Source organism: Temnothorax longispinosus, chromosome 4 (assembly GCF_030848805.1).
Source record: "Temnothorax longispinosus isolate EJ_2023e chromosome 4, Tlon_JGU_v1, whole genome shotgun sequence".
NCBI classification, from domain to species: Eukaryota; Metazoa; Arthropoda; class Insecta; order Hymenoptera; family Formicidae; genus Temnothorax; species Temnothorax longispinosus.
In genome coordinates, this window is record NC_092361.1 from 15,334,751 (window position 1) to 15,349,242 (window position 14,492).

Sequence of the window (14,492 nt, forward strand, 5' to 3'; positions counted from 1 at the left end):
ATTCTCACATTCTGAAAAAAGATAATAATTCTTACGACAATACGTGACAATTGCGAGGAGAAAGGAATACGATAAGTCTTTTGACAAGACCGGCTTTGCGAAGATCGATCTTCTATTTCCTCGGGTTTAATACACGTTTTGTTCGCTCGATCGTTAAGTAATGATGTTTAAGCCTTTAATCGCAATCACAAACGATCAGACGTAAAGGGAAGTGAGTTAACCGTTTTCGTCGTTCCACCGGCGAAACGGGCAGTTGTAATTAATCCGCTTCGTCCCCTGCGTTTCCGACCTCCGCACGACGATTCGACTGCGCCTCGTCTATTGGCGGAGATTCGTAGTTTGAGAGTTTCCTGGGAATTTCGCCTATAACCTTCTGCAGAGCTCGCTACTGCACCCACTGAACCTCTTCGATCCAACCCTAAAGAGGAGAAACGGATACTCAGTAAAACTCCTGTAAAACACGCTAGTTAACCCGGCGGATATGGCAGCTTTATCTCTCAGATAATTGTGCTGATTAACGGAATGTATAGACGAGTGATATCCTACTTTGTCTTCTTACGAGAAGACCGAACCGCAAGTGGTATTTATAATGATTGATTACCGTGAAATACGTTCGGAATGCGTCATATGGATTTACAAAACAATAAATCTACGAAATGAATGAAGTGACTGTATGAACTGACAACGGAATCTCTTTTATGATATAGTAATAATTCTATATATCTGTAAGACATAATTCTACATTTATTATATATATATATATATATATATATATAGCCACTTTTATGTTCAAAAATCGTAAATTTTTATTTTCAATTTTTTTTAATTACAATTACCAAATTCTCAAGTTTCTGTCTACATTTCAAAAAGACGCTATTCCCGGTACATCTCGATTTGGAAAAGACTGGATGTATAATCTTCTTGCCTCGGCAGCATTACTTTGAGCAAGACCATACATAAGATGCATATCAGCTAATTCATTAAAACTTAAACGATCCATTGATGAATACGGAAAGATTAGATACAACCTAAAAGTAAGGTGTTGTTAAATAATAATTTGAAACTTATTACAAAACCGTGATTCACTTACTGATTTTGAATAGGCGTGAAAACAACTGATTTTGAATAGCCGTGAAAACAACTGATTTTGAATAGCCGTGAAAACAACTGATTTCAAGTAGCCGTGAAAACAACTGATTTCTTTTAAAAATAATGTAATCGTTACAAATATTGAAAAATTAAAAAAAAATAAAAAAATTAAAATTAAAAAAATTAAAAATATTTAAAAATAAAAATTTTTAATTTAAGAAATAATTAAGAAAGAAGGATGCCAAGCGGATTCTAAATTACGATTTTTGAACATAAAAGTGGCTATAACTCGGAAACGGCTCATTTCCGGACCTATGTTTGTATGAACTTTTTTGCTTGTTTTTGGGTCCCGAATCACCTCCCGAAGTGGAGTAGGCGATTTTTCGGACACCCTGTATATATATATATATATATATATATATATATATATATATATATATATATATATACATACATATATACCTATGTATATTAGAATTATTAGATAAATAACATTGAATTATAAATAAAATGTAATAAGCTGATAATATCAATAAATAATCAAAATTAAATTAACAGAAATATTTATAAAACTGTCTCTTGACATCAATTCTATCAAACAAATAAACAGGAAAAACGTAAGGCAATTTCGAGGTGTTGAAAAATATCAGGGACATATTATCAGAGAAAGGGCTACGTCTCTAAAAAAAATGGCCGTCGACATTCTGTTTCATTCCGCTTCCTCGCCAAAAATTTGAGCTATTTGCAAGGGTGACCGGATAACGCGAGGCGTCGGATGATAGAGTCGTGAAGTTGACATAAACGAAAGAGCTCGAGCGAAGTCGGAAACTTTTGAACAGAGTCGAAAGTTCGACAAAAGCGGCGTACTCGACAAGCCGGGGACTGAATGTCTCTATGAAAAATACGAACATGTGTTCGGAAAGGGTGGAACACGTACAAACAGCCGGGTAACGATACGAGAGGGATGCGGATGCCCTCGGGGCGAACGTAACGGAAGGGGACCAATGGAATAGTAACTATTATTTACACCTAGGAGTACCAGGCTCCATACAATATGCCCGCAACTCCCACGAGTTCATCGGCGATGCGCGTACTTTTCTTTCTGCTTTTCATGGTGCGACTATCAATTTCGGATTTTGAAATTGTCTGTTGGGAGATTACGAAGCTATTATACGTTCGCGCTTTGCTTTGTGGTTAGCATAAAATAAATTCAACTAAATTTGGATGTATATGAGATAACAAATTTATAGTTATCGTTGTAATATACCATTTTTTAAACTCATTAAAAATTAATTCTATCATATATATTATGTATATATATAATTAATTAATTCTAATTATATGTGTATCATACGTTTATATATTTTTGAAAAGAAATATATCACATTAGGTATTATTTGCTCGTTGCGATAGCAGAAATAATTAGAAAATGTTTTGTCGTTAATTAATACGCAATAAAATCACTGTTCTAATTACATCTTAAAGTCAGTACTATCATCGTACGTATTGTCTCACGGAAAAATGTTTTATTAACCGATTAAGAATAGCTGTTGCAAATCTCTGATTTCGAAACTTTCCCCTCCTCGAAAGATCCTTCGCGGAGCCGCTTAGGATTGGCAATGACTTGTAAACCCGAATCAACCCCTCGGGGGGCTTCACAGAGTCAACGCGATGTAGTATCTGCTTCTCGTGCGGCTTCGATTCCGCCCTACTGATCGCGAGCTTGTGTATACGTTATATGTAAAATTCAAATCACACCCGCTATCTATATCGATTTTCATCCTGCTCTCCCTCTCTATCCATCTCCTCCCCCACCACCCGCTGCCTTTCGTTTCTTTAATCCCTCCTGGCAGCGCATTTCTTCATTGCCCTTCGAGCATGGCACGATGTTCGATCTTTGAAGATTTACTTTCTGATCCTTCCATCTCGGTAGACCTCTTTCAAACGTTTCTTCAGAAATTCTATACGTATTTGCCATTCGCGATGAAACGGAAAAATGAAGATATCTATCCCTCTTCTCAGGGTTACTTCGAAATAATTCGAGTATAAATTTATACTATATGCAATATCGCCTCCTCGTGTAGGATGTGATTGAAACCATTGATGATTTAGTTTCATGGTTTTTAGTTCTAAACGGAAAGAACAGTATCTAAAAATTTAGCTAGATATTACAGATCTGAAAATAATTTTGTCGCACCATCAAAATAATTATGTAGAACACTCAAACTGATTGCTAAAATGTCAAAATTTTTTACAGTATTATTATCATACTTCAATACGACCTACTATATAAATATTATAGTATATAAGTATATAAGTATATAAGTATAGGTACTTCACTTTAAATACCTATTAAATTTTACAGACTTAATAATCTTACTCAAGACAATTTCTTCGTAAAATCTGACACACTTCAGAAGAAAGTAAGGAAACAAGACGCATGCATATTTTATACTCGTCATAAAGTATCATTATACTGCATTTCCTAACATCTCTTACTCTTACCAGGAAAATAATGATTCAATATTTCGTAAATAATTTTTTATTGAATGGAAAATTCATTTTGAATAAATAAAGAAGAGTAAGAGGGAGGGGAGAGGTATGAATTATCACTAATAAGCGAAGAAGAAATTTTGAAGCTATCGAAGACATCGCGATGGCGAAAAATGCAAGAGTAAAAGGCACGAGTGATTTGAAATCCCCGAGCCTCGTTTCTATTGAAAGTCGGATTTCGCGTTATTCGCATTACATATCCGGCGAGAATGTGATGCCTTTGTTCGCGCGTTTGAAAGACGATGAGGAGAGGAGGCGTTTTGAATGGGCCACCTTTAATGTTCAAGTCAGGCACCATCGCGATATAATTCAACGCGCGGTAACGCACGAGAATACGACCGATTCCAATCTCGTATTTATACCCATACCAGTTTGCTCACCAGTACCTCTCCTCTTACAGCTTTCGAATCGCTATAGCATGATCATTATACCATATACCGTGAAATCTAATTTCAACGTTGTAACAACGCTGTACAATGTCATATTACGATTTGCGTTGTAAACTGATCAGTTTGTGCCTTCATTACGTAAGTGAACATTCCCACATTACACAATAATATCACATTTAATTAATATTATTTGTTACAAAATTATCTTTTATACTTCTCGGGTTTTGATTATGCTAAAATAGAAATAATATTTTTATCGTTGATTAGGTTATGTTTTTGATTAATAATAAAATGTTATTTTATTTATTAATTAATAATTAATTCAATTATTATTAAAATGCCATTAATTTTATATCGTTATCAATGTATTAGATATTTACGTCTCTTCTATCCAGGCGCGAATACTCATATAATGATATTTCGTGATCCTTTCACGCAGAACGTGAGAATTATTGTCAAAATTTATTACCACCTTGACGCATGTCAGTCTCATCAAGATACACTCCGTGACTGCTAATTCTACGGTATTCCATTCAACCAGCCAACTCACTGCCGATCCGCTGCTCCATTAATTACAGTGATGATTAACAATGTGATTGTACCTAGAGATCAATTACCAGCAATAACCCTACCAATAGCACGTCAGGCAGTATAACACGCCCCATTACGATTCGATAATTTCTCTTCCTCGTTTGGTTAAGCAGTACTATTGTGTACGTGAAATACAAGTCGTTTAACAATGCATTTATAGTAAAACGGTTGTCGTATAAAAACGTCCGTTGCCTGTGAGAGATTGTTGAATCAATAGTTACACGATCTTGCGATTGTCTATCGGGAAATTATCGATAACTGATGATACAATTGATGAGAATGATGAGCCTTGAATAGAATAAAATACTAAAAACTATAAACACCGTTTACAATCATATTTAATATATTTGATATTAATATACTATATTCCAATATCTATATATACATTCTTTCTCTCTTCTCTATTACACTATATTAATTTTCGTATCATCAGTCACAACATTTGTTCAGCTTTTGTTTTAATTCCATAATATTTGCCAAAAAAATGTATTGTGTACATTTCCAACAAAAAAAAAACTATCAAACTTTTCGAAATAAACAGATTATATATTATTTGCTTCTTCCAATAATTTTATTAGAATATCTTTATTTAAATATGTTATAAAACAACAGCAAAGATTATTATTGTAGTATTTATTCATAATTTACATATTTAATTTAATCAAACTGTTCATGTCTATATATCAAATTAAATGATTACATCAACTTTGAATTCACAGTGTCACAGTCTTTTTTTTCACTGTGCATACTTTATTTATATTCTTTGTATTCGGTTATTGAAAAGAAGCATCGCACAGTCTCAGTTTGGCGGTAATTCTAGATTAAAATTCTAGCGAATGAATAGACTGTGTTATCGCGAACGTATATATATACTCTTGTATTTCGACAAAATAAAAATAAAAAAAAAAACGCATTAACATGGTTTTTCTTTATGAATATAACATCGATTGAACATCAAACAAAATTCATCGCAACATATTTAAACTTTATTAAAAATTTTTTGAAATGTTTAATAAATTCTTGCGATGAATATCGTCTGTGTATGTGTGTATATTATCTGCCCGAAAGGGTAGATCTAACTTTTTATAAAATGGAGAACATCCAATTATATATATAACGTTTTATCTGTTATACCTGTAACCTACGCGATATGATTATAAATGCATTAAATATTCTAACAAATCCACATTTTTGAATAATTTTAGAACAACGCGCCCCGAATAATTGCATTAATATTAATTGCATTGAATTGCATATAAACGCTATAAATGGGTCATCACCATTATGTTATCTCTAATATTACGGAAGCGTTACATCAGGGATCGGAGGCTTTAATTACGTGTCCGTTTATCGTGCGTTGAATCGGGCAATGTCAATCGACGATATCGACCGGACCCTGGGCTTTCTGCAGCAGAGCAAGTGGTGATATCAAAAATATGTCGCGTATCCAATTACGCGAATATGGCTTATTAGAGAACGATGAAAATTCGCGGAAATAATCAAGCCGCTGCGCATCTGACAAATATTTGCAAGCTACGCGTCGTTATATTTTCTAGTGTGCAGCCGTCGCGATAGTATCGATATATCACTGTGACGGTCGTATTGCCATTCGAAAATATATGCTGTTAAAAACATTCGTCGTGCAATGGCAGAGAATTAATAATACGTAGTCGATTGAAACAGCATTGAAATTAATACATTTCCCCCTTTGCATCTAAACATATTGCTCTCTGTACGAGCGCGCGAAATTGGATTGAATTCACATTAATAGAGACAAATTTTTTCGCGTATATGTCGTGACCGCATCGAGAGCTTCGATAAAATTTGCCATAAATATATTAAGCGCAAACGGTAATATAATATTACAAAATCAAAGAGATCTTACACTGAGAAAAAAAAATCGTAGATTCAAAGAAATATTATTTGATTCAACTAAATGCAGCGGTCACGGGCTGTCAAGCTAACATTTGTTAATTCAAAAAATATTATATTTAAATAGATTCAGAATTTCTTGATATTACTCACGTATATTTGATTTAAATATATTAATATTTGCATTAAACAAATCACTACAACTAAACGAGTTTAGTCAAATTTACAACATTTTTTTCTCAGTGTAAGCATGTGATATCGTGAAATGCATATTTGACAAATCTCTCTCTTTCCCTCTATACCATTTTCTTGAAGTTTTACATTGCTATTATTTCAATACAATGTTTTGTTTCAACATTTTTTTATTCAAAAGTTCCGCGTTCGAAAAAATATTGGAAGCATGCCTCTAGTCATAAAAAATAAATATTGTGAGATATGTTGATTTTGTAGAATGTGTTAAAAAATGCATACATTGGTGCGTTTGCTACATTTATATCTATGAAGTATCTGATTTTTATTAGTTGAAAAGTGTCAAGAATTGCTGATCCGATATTACACCGTTATCATTTACAAAAAGTTTAGCTATCGTTATATTAAAGCGATAACGATTTATTGGGGAGGATCCATATATACAGCGATTTATCAAATGCTGTTATTATAGGAAGATATTTCTACGAGATAGCAGGTTAATAATTTCCAATAACATAGGTAGAAGTAACGATTTATACATCAAAAAGCTTCTAAATGAAAAAAAGACTTCACTACACAACAAATGAAAAAAACCCTTAAAAAAAATGTTACTTTACTCTGCCAATCAGCTTCTAAAAATTATTTAATATCATGAAATACCGTGTTAAATGTTTTTCCATATAATTTTTTTAGTAACATATTTGTCAATTCTTGTTGCTTTCTATTTTAAATTACCAAAATTTAAAAATTATTTCGATTGTCTTCTCTTCTTCTATTCAGGATGATAAATCGAACGATAATGCAAGTTGGTCGTGGTCGACCTCTTGTTACACAACTCTCAGAAAGTTAAAATCTCGTGTTTATAGCAGACCATCGCACTTCCGAAAACTGGAAGCCGAGAGGAAGTTCTAGTTGCCTCTGCTAGAAACTCGAGGAGATGCTGTTGAGCTTTCCGTCAAAAGGATGGAAACCTTCTTGTCTTTTCTATGGTTATTTGGGAGCCTTGAAAGAACACGTCATGAACAGCAAGCTCGGCGAGACATATATTCATCAAAACGTTATAAATACGGAGCAAATAGAAAGAGCACTTTCGTCCTCAATTAAACACGGTTTCGCGAAACTTAGGAAGCATTGTCTTCATGTATGTATAACCCTGTCTTTCAGAATTCTGGAGCATTAAAACGAATAACGTTTCTATAACGTAAGCTATTTTATATTATACCATGCAAATGGTAAACGGATATTTCAAAAAAGATATTTTTAATAAACGGCAAATCTGTTTAAAATAAGTACTATGTCAGATCTATTATTTTATTAATATAAACATTTATGAAAGCTTTTTACATTTGCTTAATAAATTTAACTTAATAATTATAATTAATGTCAAGTTTAATTGAAGTTTCTTTGATTACATCCTATAAATCTTGGATTTAGCGTGAGATAAAAACGAAAGTTGTGACGGTCACACTTCTATCCTTCAGGGATGTCGGGATGTTCTCCTAATGATTTTTCGGACATTTAGCTATAGATAACGATTTATCTTGCGTCAAAGCACGGGTAGCCAGGAGCTCTTACGTGACTCAGGGAATCCCAACGATAACAAAGTAATTGCTACAAGAAGGAAAATCCTGACATTTCTCACACGTCGTTTAGGGAGAATTTCTTTTATTGCACTCGTCGACTATATCGGTAATCCGCTTTGTTAACGTCAACAGAAACGCAAACGTGATTCCCGACCGTGTCTCTACAAAAACACCGTGGCGAGGTGCCAACGGGAGAGAAAACAGTTAATTTCATTAATAAAACCGAGTCGCCACGTTTGCACACGTTTTTGCAACAATCAAAATGCTGGCTTATTCAATAACATCCGTAATTTGATTCTTATCTTATACAAACGCGTATGCGTTATCGAATGAAATTACTATCTGCTATTAATTATTATGGAAGAAGATATTGAAACATTTAATTACGGCAGTGTGTAAGGTTTCATTGTTTTTTTAACTATACATTTATTATAGGATGTTATTAATGTATCTATATAAATTAAAAACATATACTTATAAGGCAGAGAGTTTTGTTTAATAAAGATTTCCAGCATAATTTAATAATGGAAGTGTTTAATATATGAAATTAAATATTAAATATTAATTATTTAAATGTTCCAGTTATATTAAACATTGAATATTAATTATATTATGCGAATTAAGTATTTATACGAGTATAAATGTAACAAAATTTTGTTTTAGTTAATCTAGAGAAGATGCTGCTTGAATGTCTACCTTATTCAAAATTTAATTGCTAAATTATTTAATTATATATATATTTTTCCGTACAATTTAAGAAAAGTTAATCTCAAATTTGTCTAAAAATCTATAATATAATACAATCTTTGAAGTACTGTAAATAAAATGTTCCATATCTCGTACGTTCATCAATAATTGCACCAAGTCGCATTGTTATGTTTTCAGATTAGAATTGTTTTCGCAACACTGTAATGCCGCAATTAATAAAACAAATAATCGTTTTAATAAATATAATAAAATTTAGTAATATTGTATTAATAGATCAGACGGAGAAAAGCAATTTGCATCACTTACGAGCGAGAATGAACGGCGTGTTAACTATTTAATGGCGGAACAACGTTCTACGTATGACGTATTTTCCAGACCGAGTCATAACTCACGTGTAAGATTCGATCTGACGGTTAATTTCCGCGACGAGAAAGGTGATATGCGGTAGATCACGGGCATCTAGTCGGTTTTTCTAAAAGTTTAATTGGATCCACGGGGCAATCCAATCTGACCACATGCGCTCGCGCATGATTCCGATTTTTCCGGATTTTGCGTCGCCGCAGGAGCACAATCTCTCCTCTCCGCTTCACGTCTCTACGAAATTACGTGGAAATTTATCTCGCAAAAAGTTGTACTGTCGCACATCACTTCAGTGAGTAATTGCGTTAATTACAAAGCGATGCGTTCCGTTTTTTACCTCTGTATCCCACTGTCGAGATGTCCAGCGCTTAAAGAATACTTCTTTCAGCCTCTGAATTTCACACGGTCTTCCTGTAAATAGAAAAGATGTTTCAATAGAATTATAAAGATTCAAATTAATATAGAGATTATTTTATCGAGTCTTTTTATAAATTTCTTATAATTAGTGTATTTTATCGCGAAAATTTATTCTCCATTCTTGCATATACAAATTAAATGTGAAAGAACAAATACACAAAATACAATTTTTATATGAAAATAATTAAATTGTTATAAATATCGTTATATAATAAATTTTATTGACATTTTATTGACTTATAAAATGAAGAAAATTTTCAAAAAAATAAAAAGTTTTCTCTAATTTGTCTCTAATTGAAGTTCTAAAATCCTTAAAAAAAAGTTCCTCAAATAAAGAGAGATTCCACAACGGTGCAAGAAAAGAGCGCACGCCCGCGAGAAAATTCATTTCTTTTTCTTGATTCACGGTACAGTAATCTTTTTCATTCTGTTAATTTATGCCGCAACGTTGCTCGCGGCGGAAGAAGAACCATGGATTATTTGATTACTATACGCGAAAGTATTTGAGTTAATTGAGAAGCTGCAAAAGTATTGCCTGATAACATAATATGATGTCATTGACGCTAAGAAATACTTCTTGTAACAATAGTTTTTCAGCTAATATTTCTCTCTCACTAACCCAAAGAGATCGACGATGAATAGCACGGAAATGATGCAAACGAACTGTGTGAATGTTATTACAGTAATTTGAAAACGGTATTTACTTCCTCTGTGAATGAAATTAGGCGCAATTCTATTTGATTCCTATCGTTCCGTACACAGCCGTAGTTTCGAAAGGCAATTGAAGTTTCCTCTCTCTTGCCTCTCTCTTTTTCTTTCTTTTCTTTCGGCGGAATACATCGGAAACTCATTTCTGTCGATAACGGGCGAACCTCGAAATCGCGCGGCCGTTTTCCGATGAAGATTTGTGATAACGCTGCCGCTCGATTAGGAAGCCTCTCGGCAAATCGTGCAAGATAAAATCGCGACGGCGTCCTTCCTTGCTAAAAGGAAGGTGGGATTGAATACTTAACGAATCCCGGAGATATTCTTAAGGATCCAAATGGAACTTTAAAGACCCTCGTAGAGGCGACAGAAGAGCGGAAAAGGGTTTGTGGCAATCGATTCGCCAATTGCGGCCAGGGATCCCGGAGAATATAGCTTGTAAGAGAGTCCACGGATAGGACTGTCACAATCTCTTCGTGAGAGGTATAATACTATAAAAGAGATTCCTTTCTCTTTTCAGCAACAAAGTCGGCCAAGGTCACCCCGGTGGAGGACACTCAACCCAAAGAGGATTCCACCACCATTGAATTTTTAAAACCGTAAGTTCTGATTCTATTCTTATTAGAAAAAGTTGTTATATTGTTATATATCTTATGTTATTATCATTTATAATAAAACATTACAATTGTCATGATTTATAATTATTAATATTACAATAAATAACATTATTTTATATATTATTTGATTCATTGCAACTGTATAAATATAAAATTTCTTCGTTTTTGTTTAATTTCGAGTTGATCAATTTTTCGAGTACTTCACATCAGGAATGATATTACCATATTGTATGTATCTCATGATATTTCGAATATTATCATTACAATAATTAATTACCAATAATCTAAAATTACACTAATAATAATTGCTGTAAATCATCGAAGAAATGGAATATATCATGAGGATGTTGACCAGGTCAAACGCGGAATATGGGTTGCAATTAAACATTCATAAGACCGAAGTCATGATCATGAAAATAACTTTCTCCATTTACAAAATGTAGCAAGTTTTGAAGTGGTTGATAAGTTTGTATATCTTGGCTCTCTCCTAACAACGGAGGGAGTGAAATACGGCGAAGAATAAACATCGCAAGCTCGGCAACCACTAATACTAACTTACCAAAATTTCGAAGGACGCGATAACTAAACATACGAAAATCAGATCGGTACAAGCACTCATGTTCCTCATATATAGCCACCTACACATTTGCATTGGAAACATGAACACTCAAAAAGCCAGACAGATCGCGTATCGAGGCTTTTGAAATGTATCGACGTGTCCTCCGAATATCATGAATAGAACATTGGACGAGTAAGACGTTACTGAAAGAATTGAACGTCAATACCCGTTTGCTAAGAATGATCCACCGTTTATACCTTCAGTACCATGGTCATATTTCTAGCAAAATAGGAACAATCGAAAAATTAATGATTGAAGGCAGGATAGAATACAAGAGGCTAAGAGGTAGGTCGCCAACTCGTTGGACTGATTAATTGTGAGCTAAAGACCTTTTAAATACATGGTTACACGACACGATTAGTTCAGGATAGAGTAAACTGGAAAATCACCATTAATTCTCTATAAATCTCTACCATCAGCCCTTTCGAGAATAAATGGACAGAGGATGAAGATTATTTAAAATACAGTATTATTTTATCAAATAATATACGTATAGATAATATGTGTAAAATCGTTAATTTTAGTTTATTTAACTTCGCGTGCGCACGCGCGCGCGGTTTTCTCATTAAATATCATAATTTGAGTATCTCATAACCGAATTTAATCATATTGCAGTAAAATATATCTTTATGATATTAACACAAACTGTTAAAATAATGTTAACTTAATTGTGAATACAATTTTGCGACACTGGAATAACGACACTAAAAAAATGCATGAAATAGTTTTTGTATGCTGTAACAATAAAACCTCAGTATTGCGCTTTTTCACATGAAAGTTTTTCCCCCAAAGGGTATCCTGCTAAACTGCACTCTATTTCCATTCAAAGTGATACTTTGAAAGCAATTAATCCCTGATGAAAGTAATTTGCAACGGTGCAATATTAATCTTACGTTAAAAACTTCGTCCGATAATTCGAAAAAAGAAAATATTTAAAAAATGTATGTAATGTGTAAAATGTCAAAATGCGTAAGAGACCAACGTTTAAATGTAGTAAATGTTAATAAAACATATGATAAAAGAACGCAAATTCTGGCTCTTAAAAATACAACATTTAATTTTTATTTCTAAAATTTTGTATGGCTTATAAAAAGTATGTTTTTTTTAATTCATTAAAAAACATTTTTATTTAATTTTTAATTTACTTCAAGGTTACTCAAAATTATTTCTCTTTGCTTTCACAATTCATATATTGTCTTCCTTTTCGAGCTTTTTCACATTTGTAATATCAGATTATACATGATTATAATACCTCATTAATATAACTATTCCATGCCCTTCATTGTACAATAACGATAATATTCTCTAATAAACGTCAATTGAATAGTTCCAATGTTCGCGCGATGAAACTTAATTCGTTATTTCGCCAATTGCAGTTTATTTGAAAACGTTTCAGCGGGTAAAAGCCCATTGCTGTTAATCCGCGCGCTACACTATCTCGTGCGAGTAAAGATTTATTCGCCGGAGACGCACGCGTGCGAATGGACGCACTGCGGCGGACATTATCCGAGCGGAAGATGACCCATGAAGTTCACTGTCAGTTTAAACGGGCCGCGACCCACCCTTACTTCTATCGTTTGCCCGGCTCAGTTTGCTCGTGCACCCAGCCGAGCGATATTTAATACGACACGTCCATTAAGGACCGTGGATTGATTCCTCGTTGATCAGCTAAGTAACTTGCGCTTGTTCAAATAACGAGCGCGCTGTTCTACAAACGAACGTCGGATGTTGTATCGGATTCAATGACTAGTCGTTTTCAAATAAGTTTTTTTTTCGACATAAAACTATTTTTACGGTCGTAAAAGATACGCAAGATTTTTGATAGAAAAGTAGAAATACGTAACATGCGTGTGTGTTGTAAGCCAAGATTATTATTAATTTCGTTGTCACGATGCACTTTTGAAATGTATTGTAACTATTATGTAAGAATTCTCAATTATCTTTATATTCAATAACATATCTGTTCATTATAGTAACTCAATGATAAATAATCTTTCTTTTCATATTATATAAAAGTAAGTTACTGAGATATAAGTAAAGAATATACTTTTTCCCGATCGAATAAAATATTACATATTTTTATGTAGTTTTATATTATCATAAAAATAACCATTATCATTCTCCGTTGTTAAAAAAGTATGCTTTACCATATACAACAGAATGTAGTTAATTATCTTTGATACCCCGTCTAATAATCTCAATGCTCAACAACCCAATAACGGATGTTTGACAATAATTTTGTTAATGGAGGAAAGATCGTTGTGGCGAATGAGGGCCTGCGCTTAATAAAATTTATTGGGCTCGATGTTTCAGAAAGTCAGAAACGGTCAAGACAAGCAGCGGGGACGACTGCAGGGTATGCCGGAAGTCGTTCGGCCCCGAGGAAGTCTCGCGAACTTGTTGCGAGTGTCAACATAAGGTCTGCGAGGACTGCGCCTCGTATTCGACGACAACGAATTCCGACGATCCGGTGGGTCTGCACGCCTTCATTTTTAATTAACCGGCTTGTTCATTGTTTTTCGCTGGTAAATATTGCCGTAAAACGAGATTGGATGGCGTCTGGGATGGCGCAAATTAATTGCCGAAACCTACGAAAGGAAAACACACAAAAGAGTTTGAAGACAGAGAGAAACGAAGGCTTGCGAAAATCTAATTTAAAAATTTTAAAAAATAACGTCGTAATTAATCGTGACATTTTACCGCTGCTTCCCTTAAATATTTATATTTTTTTTTATTTATACGTTATACCTATATAATTGGAACCGGTTGTTCCTTTGACATTTCATATTAATGATCGGTT

At 33.6% G+C, this 14,492-nt stretch overlaps 1 protein-coding gene and 1 long non-coding RNA gene across 7 annotated transcripts in view; one reads left to right on the plus strand and one right to left on the minus strand.

Annotated features, from left to right (window-relative positions):
• Nucleotides 1-14,492, plus strand: part of Fife (regulating synaptic membrane exocytosis protein fife) — a 166,516-nt gene that overhangs the window by 52,638 nt on the left and 99,386 nt on the right. For all 6 annotated transcript variants that reach the window (XR_011731526.1, XR_011731527.1, XM_071774974.1 and 3 more), the window contains 2 exons: nt 10,977-11,055; nt 14,006-14,162. Coding sequence is in view for 4 of the 6 variants with exons in the window: in XM_071774974.1 (XP_071631075.1) it covers nt 10,977-11,055; nt 14,006-14,162 (236 nt within the window). In the remaining 2 variants the exon portion in view is untranslated. The remainder of the gene's footprint in view (nt 1-10,976; nt 11,056-14,005; nt 14,163-14,492) is intronic.
• The window catches only part of LOC139810999 (uncharacterized), an 84,881-nt gene continuing 70,625 nt past the window's right edge, over nt 237-14,492 (minus strand). Inside the window, exons 2-3 of the long non-coding RNA XR_011731529.1 lie at nt 9,672-9,745; nt 237-418 (exon numbers count right to left, since the gene is read on the minus strand). This is a non-coding gene — a long non-coding RNA (uncharacterized lncRNA). The remainder of the gene's footprint in view (nt 419-9,671; nt 9,746-14,492) is intronic.